The sequence below is a fragment of the Leptodactylus fuscus genome, chromosome 2, assembly GCF_031893055.1.
Source record: "Leptodactylus fuscus isolate aLepFus1 chromosome 2, aLepFus1.hap2, whole genome shotgun sequence".
Classification (NCBI taxonomy): domain Eukaryota; kingdom Metazoa; phylum Chordata; class Amphibia; order Anura; family Leptodactylidae; genus Leptodactylus; species Leptodactylus fuscus.
Window position 1 is genome coordinate 7145189 of NC_134266.1, and position 15506 is coordinate 7160694.

The window sequence follows — 15506 nt, forward strand, 5'->3', positions numbered from 1 at the left end:
TCCTCCACTCATTACCTGTAGTAATGGCACCTGTTTAAACTTGTTATCAGTATAAAAAGACACCTGTGCACACCCTCAAACAGTCAGACTCCAAACTCCACTATGGTGAAGACCAAAGAGCTGTCAAAGGACACCAGAAACAAAATTGTAGCCCTGCACCAGGCTGGGAAGACTGAATCTGCAATAGGCAACCAACTTGGATTGAAGAAATCAACTGTGGGAGCAATAATTAGAAAATGGAAGACATACAAGACCACTGATAATCTCCCTCGATCTGGGGCTCCACGCAAAATCTCACCCCGTGGGGTCAAAATGATCACAAGAACGGTGAGCAAAAATCCCAGAACCACGCGGGGGGACCTAGTGAATGAACTGCAGAGAGCTGGGACCAATGTAACAAAGCCTACCATCAGTAACACACTACGCCGCCAGGGACTCAGATCCTGCAGTGCCAGACGTGTCCCACTGCTTAAGCCAGTACATGTCCGGGCCCGTCTGAAGTTTGCTAGAGAGCATTTGGATGATCCAGAAGAGTATTGGGAGAATGTCCTATGGTCTGATGAAACCAAACTGGAACTGTTTGGTAGAAACACAACTTTACGTGTTTGGAGGAAAAAGAATACTGAGTTGCATCCATCAAACACCATACCTACTGTAAAGCATGGGGGTGGAAACATCATGCTTTGGGGCTGTTTCTCTGCAAAGGGGCCAGGACGACTGATCCGGGTACATGAAAGAATGAATGGGGCCATGTATCGTGAGATTGTGAGTGCAAACCTCCTTCCATCAGCAAGGGCATTGAAGATGAAACGTGGCTGGGTCTTTCAACATGACAATGATCCAAAGCACACCGCCAGGGCAACGAAGGAGTGGCTTTGTAAGAAGCATTTCAAGGTCCTGCAGTGGCCTAGCCAGTCTCCAGATCTCAACCCTATAGAAAACCTTTGGAGGGAGTTGAAAGTCCGTGTTGCCAAGCGACAACCCCAAAACATCACTGCTCTAGAGGAGATCTGCATGGAGGAATGGGCCGACATACCAACAACAGTGTGTGCCAACCTTGTGAAGACTTACAGAAAACGTTTGACCTCTGTCATTGCCAACAAAGGAGATAGAACAAAGGATTGAGATGAAATTTTGTTACTGTCCAAATACTTATTTTCCACCATAATTTGCAAATAAATTCTTACAAAATCAGACAATGTGATTTTCTGGATTTGTTTTCTCATTTTGTCTCTCACAGTTGAGGTCTACCTATGATGAAAATTACAGACGCCTCTCATCTTTGTAAGTGGTGGAACTTGCACTATTGGTGACTGACTAAATACTTTTTTGCCCCACTGTATTACATAATTGTAGGCATGTTTACTGATATATGAAGTAGCGCCCTCTTGTGTCTATGATGGTCCGGCTGTACCAATAATACACCGATCTGGCACAATCCGTGAGTTCTGTAAATTGAGGAGGATCAACATTTGGGAGGTGAAGGGGATACCCTTGGTGAGGCATTTGGTTCATGGGGGAGAGTTCAGAAGCTTTCAGCAGATCCATTTGGAGTCCTTTCTGCCACAAAGATGGTTCTCGCAGTACCTACAGCTGCGCCAGGCATGTACCACACAGCTGATAAGATCGATAAGATCCCATATGATTCTGTCCATTCTTAGAATATGACTGAGGTCTCATTTCCCTGATCTATCAGTATTTGTTATCTGTTCAACTGGAAACCTTCCCCCATAGATTGCACAATAAATGGATTAGGGACGTAGCTTCTATATCTGCTGGACCTGGCAGGACATATGAATGGATTAGGGATGTAGGGTCTATATCTGCTGGACCTGGCAGGACATATAAAGGGATTAGGGATGTAGGACCTATATCTGCTGGACCTGGCAGGACATATGAATGGATTAGGGATGTAGGACCTATATCTGCTGGACCCGGCAGGACATATGAATGGATTAGGGATGTAGGGTCTATATCTGCTGGACCTGGCAGGACATATGAATGGATTAGGGATGTAGGGTCTATATCTGCTGGACCTGGCAGGACATATAAAGGGATTAGGGATGTAGGACCTATATCTGCTGGACCTGGTAGGACATATGACTGGATTAGAGATGTAGGTCTATATCTGCTGGACCTGGCAGGACATATGAATGGATTAGGGATGTAGGCCTATATCTTCTGGACCTGGGAGGACATATAAAGGGATTAGGGATGTAGGCCTATATCTGCTGGACCTGGCAGGACATATGAATGGATTAGGGATGTAGGCCTATATCTGCTGGACCTGGCAGGACACATGAATGGATTAGGGATGTAGGCCTATATCTGCTGGACCTGGCAGGACACATGAATGGATTAGGGATGTAGGCCTATATCTGCTGGACCTGGCAGGACATATAAAGGGATTAGGGATGTAGGCCTATATGTGCTGGACCTGGCAGGACATATGAATGGATTAGGGATGTAGGACCTATATCTGCTGGACCTGGCAGGACATATGAATGGATTAGGGATGTAGGTCTATATCTGCTGGACCTGGCAGGACATATGAATGGATTAGGGATGTAGGCCTATATCTGCTGGACCTGGCAGGACATATAAAGGGATTAGGGATGTAGGCCTATATCTGCTGGACCTGGCAGGACATATGAATGGATTAGGGATGTAGGTCTATATCTGCTGGACCTGGCAGGACATATAAAGGGATTAGGGATGTAGGCCCTATATCTGCTGGACCTGGCAGGACATATGAATGGATTAGGGATGTAGGCCTATATCTGCTGGACCTGGCAGGACACATGAATGGATTAGGGATGTAGGCCTATATCTGCTGGACCTGGCAGGACATATGAATGGATTAGGGATGTAGGCCTATATCTGCTGGACCTGGCAGGACATATTGGAATTAACCCCTCACCTCTGTGTATTAGAAGCTCAGAGACTTTCTCCTTTATATTAACGTCAGAGCCTATAAGACACCTTTTCTGCTTAACATCTGCTTGGATGCTAAATGTCCTAGGTGTGGATATGACAATGCTGCATATCTTATGGGAGGGTTCCCCTATCAGTTCCGTCATTGGGCCATTTTGGAATAGTGTTGCAACTTATTCATTAGGTATATCAATTACAGCTCCAGGTGGATCCTACACGGTGTCTTCTTAGCACTACACCTGTCATGTCGTGGGCATTCCAGTATGTACTTTGTTATAATGTTTTTTCTTTTTATATATGTTCTTCACGTTTCTTATAAAATGAGAAAGTGGTTGGAGGTTTTGTTTGATAAAAACTTATCTGATCAAAAAAAAAAAATTCCGGCACAAAGAACTTACCTTTAACCAAGCAGAGACAATAACATCTGTGTCAGTATGATTCACCAGTTACTTATCAGCAAAGCAAATCATTAAAACATAACCTGTCATAAATAGGAATACAGGACTCTATTCATGTACTCGTATAATACACATAAAGGGAAGTGTGTAAATATATTATTTAATATCAGATAAGGTATTCCAGATATGGTGGAAAGTTGGGATGTAAATGTGATGTAGATTGAACTGGTATGTCCACCACACCTCAAATTCTTGTAAGATTCCTGTTCTCGTCCAGGAGGGATGAATACGGGTGTGGACAGAGGTCATACGACCCACAGTAACAATATGGCTGGGTTTACTACAAGAACAACAAACAGGTTTTGTGTTGGCTGTGCCAGGAGGTGGGAGACAATACACAGTGCATTGATCAGTATCACCTACAGGTCTAGTGAGAACAACAAAAACTTGGGAAGGTATCTGGGGACAAACCATAACAGTCAGGATAAAAGGCCAACTGTCCTTATCTGGGAATATACAAAGACATTCCATTTGACATATCAGGGGGGGTAACATTATAGGCCTGGGTAGGCAACCTTTTTTCTTCAGCGTGCCGATTTAAATTAAAAAATCAAAGATGAGGTCCTTGGCGTGCCGGGCAATACTTGTAAGGCTGATGACCCCTATACTAAAGTCATATAGCACAAACATAGGGGTGCCGTCATACTGCGCTCCCAGCCACATGTGCTTACCGCTATTTGCTTGGATACACGTGTGCTTTTCCATTAGAAGCAATAGGAGTGCATGTGTAACCTGTAATTAGTGATAATGTATGTGACTGGGAGCAGAGTGAGGTAACACCTGTAGGGGGAGACACACAATGTTCCATGGGTGCTGCATCTAGTCCCCAGCCGTCAGTAACTCAGCCGTCAGTTCACACCCGCGTCCGGTCACTGCTTTGTGGGTTTCCGTCTTCTGCCCGAGAAACTGGACAGGAGACAGAAACCCGGCAGTCAGTGTCCGCCCGTGAGCGTCCTCTGGTCTCTGCGGCGAAACCGTTTTTTTTTAATCGGTCACAAAGTCCTGCATGTCCAACTTTGTGTCCAGTAAAAAAAACAAAAAAAAACGGTTTTGCTGCAGAGAGGAAGAAGACGCTCACGGGCGGACACTTAGCAAACCCATTCAAGTGAATGGGTTTGAAAACTGACTGCCGGTTTACGTCTCCTGTCCAGTTTCTCGGGGCAGGAAACGAAAACCTGCAAAGCGGAGACCGGGCCCAAGTGTGAACCCGCCCTCAGTGAAACGTGAATTAAATTCAGTCTTTAATTACTGGTGGTGCAGTAACAGCAAAACCCCAGCCAGGAATGAATGAATGTCACTTACCCCAAAGTGACTGGTGCCCACAAACTGGATTTGGCTATAGTTGCACCTGGGTACACAGTGTTACCACCCAATAGACTCCCACTAAGGATGATACCCCACGTTGCAAAAACACTGCATTTTTTTGTTGCAGATTTAACTGCTTTTTTTTCCCATCAAAGCCAAAAATGACTACGAAACGAATGAGAAATAGGAAATATATAGGAAGCTCTTATACTTCTATTTTCTGCTCAATCCACTCCTGACTTTGGCTAAAAAAAAAAAAAAGACAACACGCTGCGTTTCTGCAACGTGGGGCCTCAGCCTTACGCCTCATCGCACGGATGTGGTCTTCACTGACCTATACATTAAAAATGAATTGACAGGGCCACAAATGCGGACAGATATAGGGGATGTATAGGACAGATATAGGGGATGTATAGGACAGATATAGGGGATGTATAGGACAGATATACGACTTGCTCTAGAATTTTCAGCTCTTCAATTTGGCCCAGATATACAGCCACAAAAAGAATGGCAGTATATACAAGTCCTTAGTTGTAGATAAAGAGTCTGGTCATGTGCATTACAGTTTAGTAACTCCATGCGCCTCATAATAATAGCAGTAAGCCCTATCTTGTCACTCACATTAACCCCTGTGTGCTTTACATAAGGGATACTGATATGATATGTAAGACATATGGAGGTAACAAGTAAATATCTTCATTATATAGGTCCTTTATTAGTACCCCCATATGTCTCACATGTTATTAACACTTATGTGAAGCACACAGGGGTTAATATGAGGGACATGATTGTGTTAATTGCTATTAATGTGAGGCACATGGGGTTACTAACACTAAAGTAATAACACCAAATGCCTGACATTACTAGGAATAGTAAAACCAGCAGGTGCCTGGTGTTGTTTTTACTCTCACTTTACTCAGCTTCCCCTCCTCCTCTCCTTTTCAGGGCTGCAGATGGCAGGAGCTCCTCATATGTAGCCGCAGGGTCCAGGGAGCCCTTATCCTGCACAGTGAGAGGCTCACTCTGATTGGTGGGCATAGAGAGAAGGGGGCGTGTCCTATACTTTGGCTCCAGCAGAGCACTGAAGGGACACTCTCTCTTAATTTAAAGCAGGAAGGTTGCGGACTGGCTGGTGTGCCAGCAAAATATGCCTCGTGTGCCAGGGGTTGACGACCCTTGTTATAGGCAATGGCTATAATGTGGAGAGAAAGAGGCTTCAGAGGACATAGAGATTAAAAGCTTCTCACAACCAAGAAGTCCTGTAGCCAGACCATCAGACTAATCCAACACAAAGAGGCTTAGTAGATCCCTTTCTCTTTAATATGTATCCTTAAGTATAGGGGTAGGTAATTGTTTAGTTTTTTATGTAGATTGTCATCTCCATATAGGACTCACAATGTACATTTTTCCCTATCAGTATGTCTTGGAGTATGGGAGGAAATCCACGCAAACACGGGGAGAACATACAAACTCCTTGCAGATCTTTGTCTTTGGCAGGATTCGAAACCAGAACTCCAGAACTGCAAGACTACAGTGCTAACCACTGAGCCACCGTGTTGCCCCCAGTAGTTAATTGTTAGGTGGGTTGAGGAATTGTGTGTATATGAGTGTATGTACAAGATCCATATTGTTGTGAGTGGGATTAATGTACTATTTAAGTTAAATGACTTTGTATTCTTGGTACTGTATTGTAAAGTTGCATTTAGCGTCGTCTTCTTCATACATAGAAGTATACATAGTCTGAACATTGTATTGTAAAAAATGTTTACTTTATACTGTCTTATACTTTACCTTTAGTATATTAATGTTATTTAATAAGTTATATTGTGAAAGGTAATAGAGACAATCGTTAACACAAGGGAAAAGGGGAAAGTAAGGGAACAATTAATATTGGTTATTGATATCGTAATTAAATACTAATAACCAATACTGATTTCCTTTTACAATACACAAACGTAATATTCCAAATGCTGAGAGCCAACTTACTTTATCCAGGAGAACATTCTGCCACATACGGAACATGTTTAGGAAACTTCTGTCTCTTGCAGCAAATGATGTGAAAAAAAACTGAAGAACAAAATATAACCATTGATATTTACTACACATCCCATTTATAATATACAAAGTACAACATTGTATACATATATAACTAATAATACTGCTCCTATGTACAAGAATATAACTACTATAATACTACTCCTATGTACAAGAATATAACTACTATAATACTGCTCCTATGTACAAGAATATAACTACTATAATAATACTCCTATGTACAAGAATATAACTACCATAATACTGCTCCTATGTACAAGAATATAACTACTATAATACTACCTCCTATGTACAAGAACATAACTACTATAATACTACTCCTATGTACAAGAATATAACTACTACAATACTACTCCTATGTACAAGAATATAACTACTATAATACTACCTCCTATGTACAAGAATATAACTACTATAATACTACTCCTATGTACAAGAATATAACTACTATAATACTACCTCCTATGTACAAGAATATAACTACTATAATACTACCTCCTATGTACAAGAATATAACTACTATAATACTACCTCCTATGTACAAGAATATAACTACTATAATACTGCTCCTATGTACAAGAATATAACTACTATAATACTACTCCTATGTACAAGAATATAACTACTATAATACTACCTCCTATGTACAAGAATATAACTACTATAATACTACTCCTATGTACAAGAATATAACTACTATAATACTACCTCCTATGTACAAGAATATAACTACTACAATACTACTCCTATGTACAAGAATATAACTACTATAATACTACCTCCTATGTACAAGAATATAACTACTATAATACTACTCCTATGTACAAGAATATAACTACTATACTACTAGCTCCTATGTACAAGAATATAACTACTATAATACTACCTCCTATGTACAAGAATATAACTACTATAATACTACCTCCTATGTACAAGAATATAACTACTATAATACTGCTCCTATGTACAAGAATATAACTACTATAATACTACTCCTATGTACAAGAATATAACTACTATAATACTACCTCCTATGTACAAGAATATAACTACTATAATACTACTCCTATGTACAAGAATATAACTACTATAATACTACCTCCTATGTACAAGAATATAACTACTATAATACTACTCCTATGTACAAGAATATAACTACTGTAATACTACTCCTATGTACAAGAATATAACTACTATAATACTACTCCTATGTACAAGAATATAACTACTATAATACTACCTCCTATGTACAAGAATATAACTACTGTAATACTACTCCTATGTACAATAATATAACTACTATAATAATACTCCTATGTACAAGAATATAACTACTATAATACTACTCCTATGTACAAGAATATAGCTACTATAATACTACTCCTATGTACAAGAATATACCTACTATAATACTGCTCCTATGTACAAGAATATAACTACTATGATACTACTCCTATGTACAAGAATATAACTACTATAATACTGCTCCTATGTACAAGAATATAACTACTATAATACTACCTCCTATGTACAAGAATATAACTACTATAATACTACTCCTATGTACAAGAATATAACTACTATAATACTACCTCCTATGTACAAGAATATAACTACTATAATACTGCTCCTATGTTCAAGAATATAGCTACTATAATACTACCTCCCATGTACAAGAATATAACTACTATAATACTGCTCCTATGTACAAGAATATAACTACTATGATACTACTCCTATGTACAAGAATATAACTACTATAATACTACCTCCTATGTACAAGAATATAACTACTATAATACTACCTCCTATGTACAAGAATATAACTACTATAATACTACTCCTATGTACAAGAATATAACTACTATAATACTACTCCTATGTACAAGAATATAACTACTATAATACTACTCCTATGTACAAGAATATAACTACTATAATACTACCTCCTATGTACAAGAATATAACTACTATAATACTACCTCCTATGTACAAGAATATAACTACTATAATACTACTCCTATGTACAAGAATATAACTACTATAATACTACTCCTATGTACAAGAATATAACTACTATAATACTACTCCTATATACAAGAATATAACTACTATAATACTACTCCTATGTACAAGAATATAACTACTATAATACTACTCCTATATACAAGAATATAACTACTATAATACTACTCCTATATACAAGAATATAACTACTATAATACTGCTCCTATGTACAAGAATATAACTACTATAATACTACTCCTATATACAAGAATATAACTACTATAATACTGCTCCTATGTACAAGAATATAACTACTATAATACTACTCCTATATACAAGAATATAACTACTATAATACTACTCCTATATACAAGAATATAACTACTATAATACTGCTCCTATGTACAAGAATATAACTACTATAATACTGCTCCTATGTACAAGAATATAACTACTATAATACTACTCCTATGTACAAGAATATAACTACTATAATACTGCTCCTATGTACAAGAATATAACTACTATAATACTACCTCCTATGTACAAGAATATAACTACTATAATACTACTCCTATGTACAAGAATATAACTACTATAATACTACTCCTATATGCAAGAATATAACTACTATAATACTACCTCCTATGTACGAGAATATAACTACTATAATACTGCTCCTATGTACAAGAATATAACTACTATAATACTACTCCTATGTACAAGAATATAACTACTATAATACTTCTCCTATGTACAAGAATATAACTACTATAATACTACTCCTATGTACAAGAATATAACTACTATAATACTACTCCTATGTACAAGAATATAACTACTATACTACTAGCTCCTATGTACAAGAATATAACTACTATAATACTACCTCCTATGTACAAGAATATAACTACTATAATACTACTCCTATGTACAAGAATATAACTACTATAATACTACTCCTATGTACAAGAATATAACTACTATAATACTGCCTCCTATGTAAAAGAATACAACTACTATAATACTACTCCTATATACAAGAATATAACTAATATAATACTGCTCCTTTGTACAAGAATATAACTACTATAATACTTCTCCTATGTACAAGAATATAACTACTTTAATACTACTCCTATGTACAAGAATATAAGTACTATAGTACTGCTCCTATGTACAAGAATATAACTACTATAATACTGCCTCCTATGTAAAAGAATATAACTACTATAATACTACTCCTATGTACAAGAATATAACTACTATAATACTACTCCTATGTACAAGAATATAACTACTATAATACTACTCCTATATACAAGAATATAACTACTATAATACTACCTCCTATGTACAAGAATATAACTACTATAATACTACCTCCTATGTACAAGAATATAACTACTATAATACTACTCCTATGTACAAGAATATAACTACTATAATACTGATCCTATGTACAAGTATATAGCTACTATAATACTACCTCCTATGTACAAGAATATAACTACTATAATACTACTCCTATAAACAAGAATATAACTACTATAATACTACTCCTATGTACAAGAATATAACTACTATAATACTACTCCTATGTACAAGAATATAACTACTATAATACTACCTCCTATGTACAAGAATATAACTACTATAATACTACCTCCCATGTACAAGAATATAACTACTATAATACTGCTCCTATGTACAAGAATATAACTACTATAATACTACCTCCTATGTACAAGAATATAACTACTATAATACTACCTCCTATGTACAAGAATATAACTACTATAATTGTCAGAACCTGTGTGTTAGAACCTCTGTTTCATCATGTGAAGATACTGTTCCAAGGATCTCCACTAGTGGCCGCTATTCAAGTGTCATTATTACTCCTACCACTGGAGGCTGCTGTTCCCTGACTCTTGCCCACAGTTAATGTGGCGAGTATTGCTTCATGACCCTGGCCATCTTGTTTCCTGTTTGCGGCCATCTTGTTTCCTGTTTAGGCCTATATATACCCAGAGCATATTATAACCAATGCTTGAGTATTGTGTTTGTTCCCAGTTCTCTAGCTCTGAGGTATTCTTGCTCAGTATACCTTGGCTTCTCCTGCTTACCCGCTCCGTGTACCGACTCCTGGCTTCTTCTGCTTACCCGCTCCGTGTACCGACTCCTGGCTTCACCCGACTACCCGCTCTGTGTACCGACTCCTGGCTTCACCCGACTACCCGCTCTGTGTACCGACTCCTGGCTTCATCCGACTACCCGCTCTGTGTACCGACTCCTGGCTTCACCCGACTACCCGCTCTGTGCACCGACCTCTGGCTATCCATCGACCAAGTCTCCTACTCCGCTGTGTCTGCCGTCCTTCCTGGCTATCGGATTCCAGCTGTATCACCAGTATCGTAACAATAATACTACTCCTATGTACAAGAATATAACTAATATAATACTACCTCCTATGTACAAGAATATAACTACTATAATACTACCTCCTATGTACAAGAATATAACTACTATAATACTACTCCTATTTACAAGAATATAACTACTATAATACTACTCCTATGTACAAGAATATAACTACTATAATACTACCTCCTATGTACAAGAATATAGCTACTATAATACTACCTCCTATGTACAAGAATATAACTACTATAATACTGCTCCTATGTACAAGAATATAACTACTATAATACTGCTCCTATGTTCAAGAATATAGCTACTATAATACTACCTCCCATGTACAAGAATATAACTACTATAATACTGCTCCTATGTACAAGAATATAACTACTATAATACTGCTCCTATGTACAAGAATATAACTACTATAATACTACTCCTATATACAAGAATATAACTACTATAATACTACTCCTATATACAAGAATATAACTACTATAATACTACCTCCTATGTACAAGAATATAACTACTATAATACTGCTCCTATGTACAAGAATATAACTACTATAATACTACTCCTATATACAAGAATATAACTACTATAATACTTCTTCTATGTACAAGAATATAACTACTATAATACTACTCCTATATACAAGAATATAACTACTATAATACTACTCCTATATACAAGAATATAACTACTATAATACTACCTCCTATGTACAAGAATATAACTACTATAATACTGCTCCTATGTACAAGAATATAACTACTATAATACTGCTCCTATGTACAAGAATATAACTACTATAATACTACTCCTATATACAAGAATATAACTACTATAATACTGCTCCTATGTACAAGAATATAACTACTATAATACTACAATACTACCTCCTATATACAAGAATATAACTACTATAATACTGCTCCTATGTACAAGAATATAACTACTATAATACTACAATACTACCTCCTATGTACAAGAATATAACTACTATAATACTACTCCTATATACAAGAATATAACTACTATAATACTGCTCCTATGTACAAGAATATAACTACTATAATACTACTCCTATGTACAAGAATATAACTACTATAATACTACTCCTATATACAAGAATGTAACTACTATAATACTACTCCTATGTACAAGAATATAACTACTATAATACTACTCCTATGTACAAGAATATAACTACTATAATACTACTCCTATATACAAGAATATAACTACTATAATACTACCTCCTATGTACAAGAATATAACTACTATAATACTACTCCTATGTACAAGAATATAACTACTATAATACTACCTCCTATGTACAAGAATATAACTACTATAATACTACTCCTGTGTACAAGAATATAACTACTATAATACTACTCCTATGTACAAGAATATAACTACTATATTACTGCTCCTATGTACAAGAATGTAACTACTATAATACTACCTCCTATGTACAAGAATATAACTACTATAATACTGCCTTTGGTCTATTTCCTGTCCTGACTATGTCTCTGGCTGATACTACCTAGGTGTCATCATGCTGCTTGTCCTCTTCTTATATTTCCATACCACCTCTGTGCCGGACCTCGGCCTGTACCCAACTACTCTCTTACCTGCCATGATCCGATGTCTTTGGACTTGTCTGTGGCAGCTGTTCTGCTATATTAAGCTCAAATTACATGTAGTTCAGAATTTTGGAATTACCTTCTCGTTCTCGGTGCTGATCTGGATGGCATTGGGGATGAGACGTGCCGTCTTCTCCTTGGTCATGGAGGTGACTTCTCTTAGGGATATACATATCTGCAGGGAGACAAGACTTCAGGGACTAGCTGATCATTCCCTGTCCTGTCTCTAAGACCCCTAACTTTTTTGGGGAGCTATCAGTATGTGTTCAATTGAGCTGCAGTGCCATCAGTGGAGAAATGAAGAATTGCACTGAATTCTTTTGACTCAATGGGCCACCCATGTAATACACGGACATGCTGAGTCCTCCAGAGTGAGTGGCGCTCTTTGTAGACACCCTCTAATGGAGATAATACATGAGGGTTCTAAATCAGGCACCCCCACCTTCTTATACCTCAGAACCCTTATAGGGATCTCAACCCCTATGGAAGGAGGAAGCTGCTGATCTTAGGGCCTGCTTAGGGTGAATATGGGCCACAAATAGGATCCGCTGAGCCATTCCATCTTGGGTCTACTGGCCCAGCTGAGGACATGCTATGCTTTAAGGTGTTCCTGGTCTGTGGGTGCCCTGGGCATCCTTCCTCGGTCACCCAGCCGTGCCCTATACGATATGGTTTACACATATATACTGGTTACGTGGGTGCAGGTGTTACCGAAGTTTCCCATCTGAAGATGTTGCTGTGGAAGCAGATCCAGTTCTCGGAGAGGTAGAGGCGCCCTTGGAGTAGGATGTCCTTCTGCAGGGCACAGGCGTAGTCTGGAAGTAAATGCAGGCAGGTTATATACCCGGAGGTGAGCCCGCTGATATAGACGTGGCGTCTCCTGATAGGCAGATACAATGTGGCTCCTACACTCTCAGGGATCAATTTTACAAACCTTGAAGAATTCATCTGGCTATAATCTTATATGTGGCCCCGACTGGCCCCTGAGATCTACAACGACTATAGGGGCCACAGGGAGGTTTAATGAGATTAGGAAAGATGCATGTAAGGGGCAGAAAGTTATCATACATGTGTACAGGTCTCTCTCATCATACATGTACACAGGTCTCCCCCTGGACCATCATACATGTACACAGGGTCTTGTCTGGACCATCATACATGTACATGGCTCTTGTCCGGACCATCATACATGTACACAGGCTCTTGTCTGGACCATCATATATGTACACCGGCTCTTGTCTGGACAATCATACATGTACACCGGCTCTTGTATGGACCATCATACATGTACATGGCTCTTGTCTGGACCATCATACATGTACACCAGCTCTTGTCTGTTTCATCATACATGTACACCGGCTCTTGTCCGGACCATCATACATGTACACAGGCTCTTGTCTGGACCATCATACATGTAAACTGTCTCTTGTCCGGACCATCATACATGTACACCGGCTCTTGTCTGGACCATCATACATGTACACGGCTCTTGTCTGGATCTTCATACATGTACATGGCTCTTGTCTGGACCATCATACCTGTACATGGTTCTTGTCCAGACCATCATACATGTACACCAGCTCTTGTCTGTTTCATCATACATGTACATAGGCTTTTGTCTGGACCACCATACATGTACACGGCTCTTGTCTGGACCATCATACATGTACACGGCTCTTGTCTGGACCATCATACATGTACAAAGGCTCTTGTCTGGACCATCATACATGTACAAAGGTTCTTGTCTGGACTATCATACATGTACATGGCTCTTGTCTGGACCATCATACATGTACATGGCTCTTGTCCGGACTATCATACATGTACAAAGGCTCTTGTCTGGACCATCATACATGTACAAAGGCTCTTGTCTGGACCATCATACATGTACACCAGCTCTTGTCTGGACCATCATACATGTACAAAGGCTCTTGTCTGGATCATCATACATGTAAACTGTCTCTTGTCCGGACCATCATACATGTACATGGCTCTTGTCTGGATTATCATACATGTATACTGCTCTTGTCTGGACCATCATACATGTACACCGGCTCTTGTCTGGACCATCATACATGTACACCGGCTCTTGTCTGGATCATCATACATGTACACCGGCTCTTGTCTGGACCATCATACATGTACATGGCTCTTGTCTGGACCATCATACATGTACATGGCTCTTGTCTGGATTATCATACATGTATACTGCTCTTGTCTGGACCATCATACATGTACACCGGCTCTTGTCTGGACCATCATACATGTACACCGGCTCTTGTCTGGATCATCATACATGTACACTGCTCTTGTCTGGACCATCATACATGTACATCGGCTCTTGTCTGGACCATCATACATGTACACCGGCTCTTGTCTGGATCATCATACATGTACACTGCTCTTGTCTGGACCATCATACATGTACATCGGCTCTTGTCTGGACCATCATACATGTACACCGGCTCTTGTCTGGACCATCATACATGTACACCGGCTCTTGCCTGGACCATCATACACACTTACCTACTATGAGTTTATCGCTCTCTGGTAAGTCCTTGAACAATCTGCGAAACTCTTCGCTCCTCTGCTTGTATGTAGAGCTGGAGACCTGGGGGAGATGGACACATACAGTCAGAGGTACGGAGGGGGAGACACCAGTAATATCACCTGC

The 15506-nt window shown here is 38.8% G+C and overlaps 1 protein-coding gene across 1 annotated transcript in view; it reads right to left on the reverse strand.

The window, feature by feature from the left end:
• GRAMD1C (GRAM domain containing 1C) overlaps positions 1–15506 on the reverse strand; it is a 45043-nt gene that overhangs the window by 20210 nt on the left and 9327 nt on the right. Inside the window, exons 3-6 of the mRNA XM_075263313.1 lie at positions 15359–15443; positions 13544–13647; positions 12912–13007; positions 6684–6764 (exon numbers count right to left, since the gene is read on the reverse strand). Coding sequence (XP_075119414.1) covers positions 6684–6764; positions 12912–13007; positions 13544–13647; positions 15359–15443 — 366 coding nt within the window. The remainder of the gene's footprint in view (positions 1–6683; positions 6765–12911; positions 13008–13543; positions 13648–15358; positions 15444–15506) is intronic.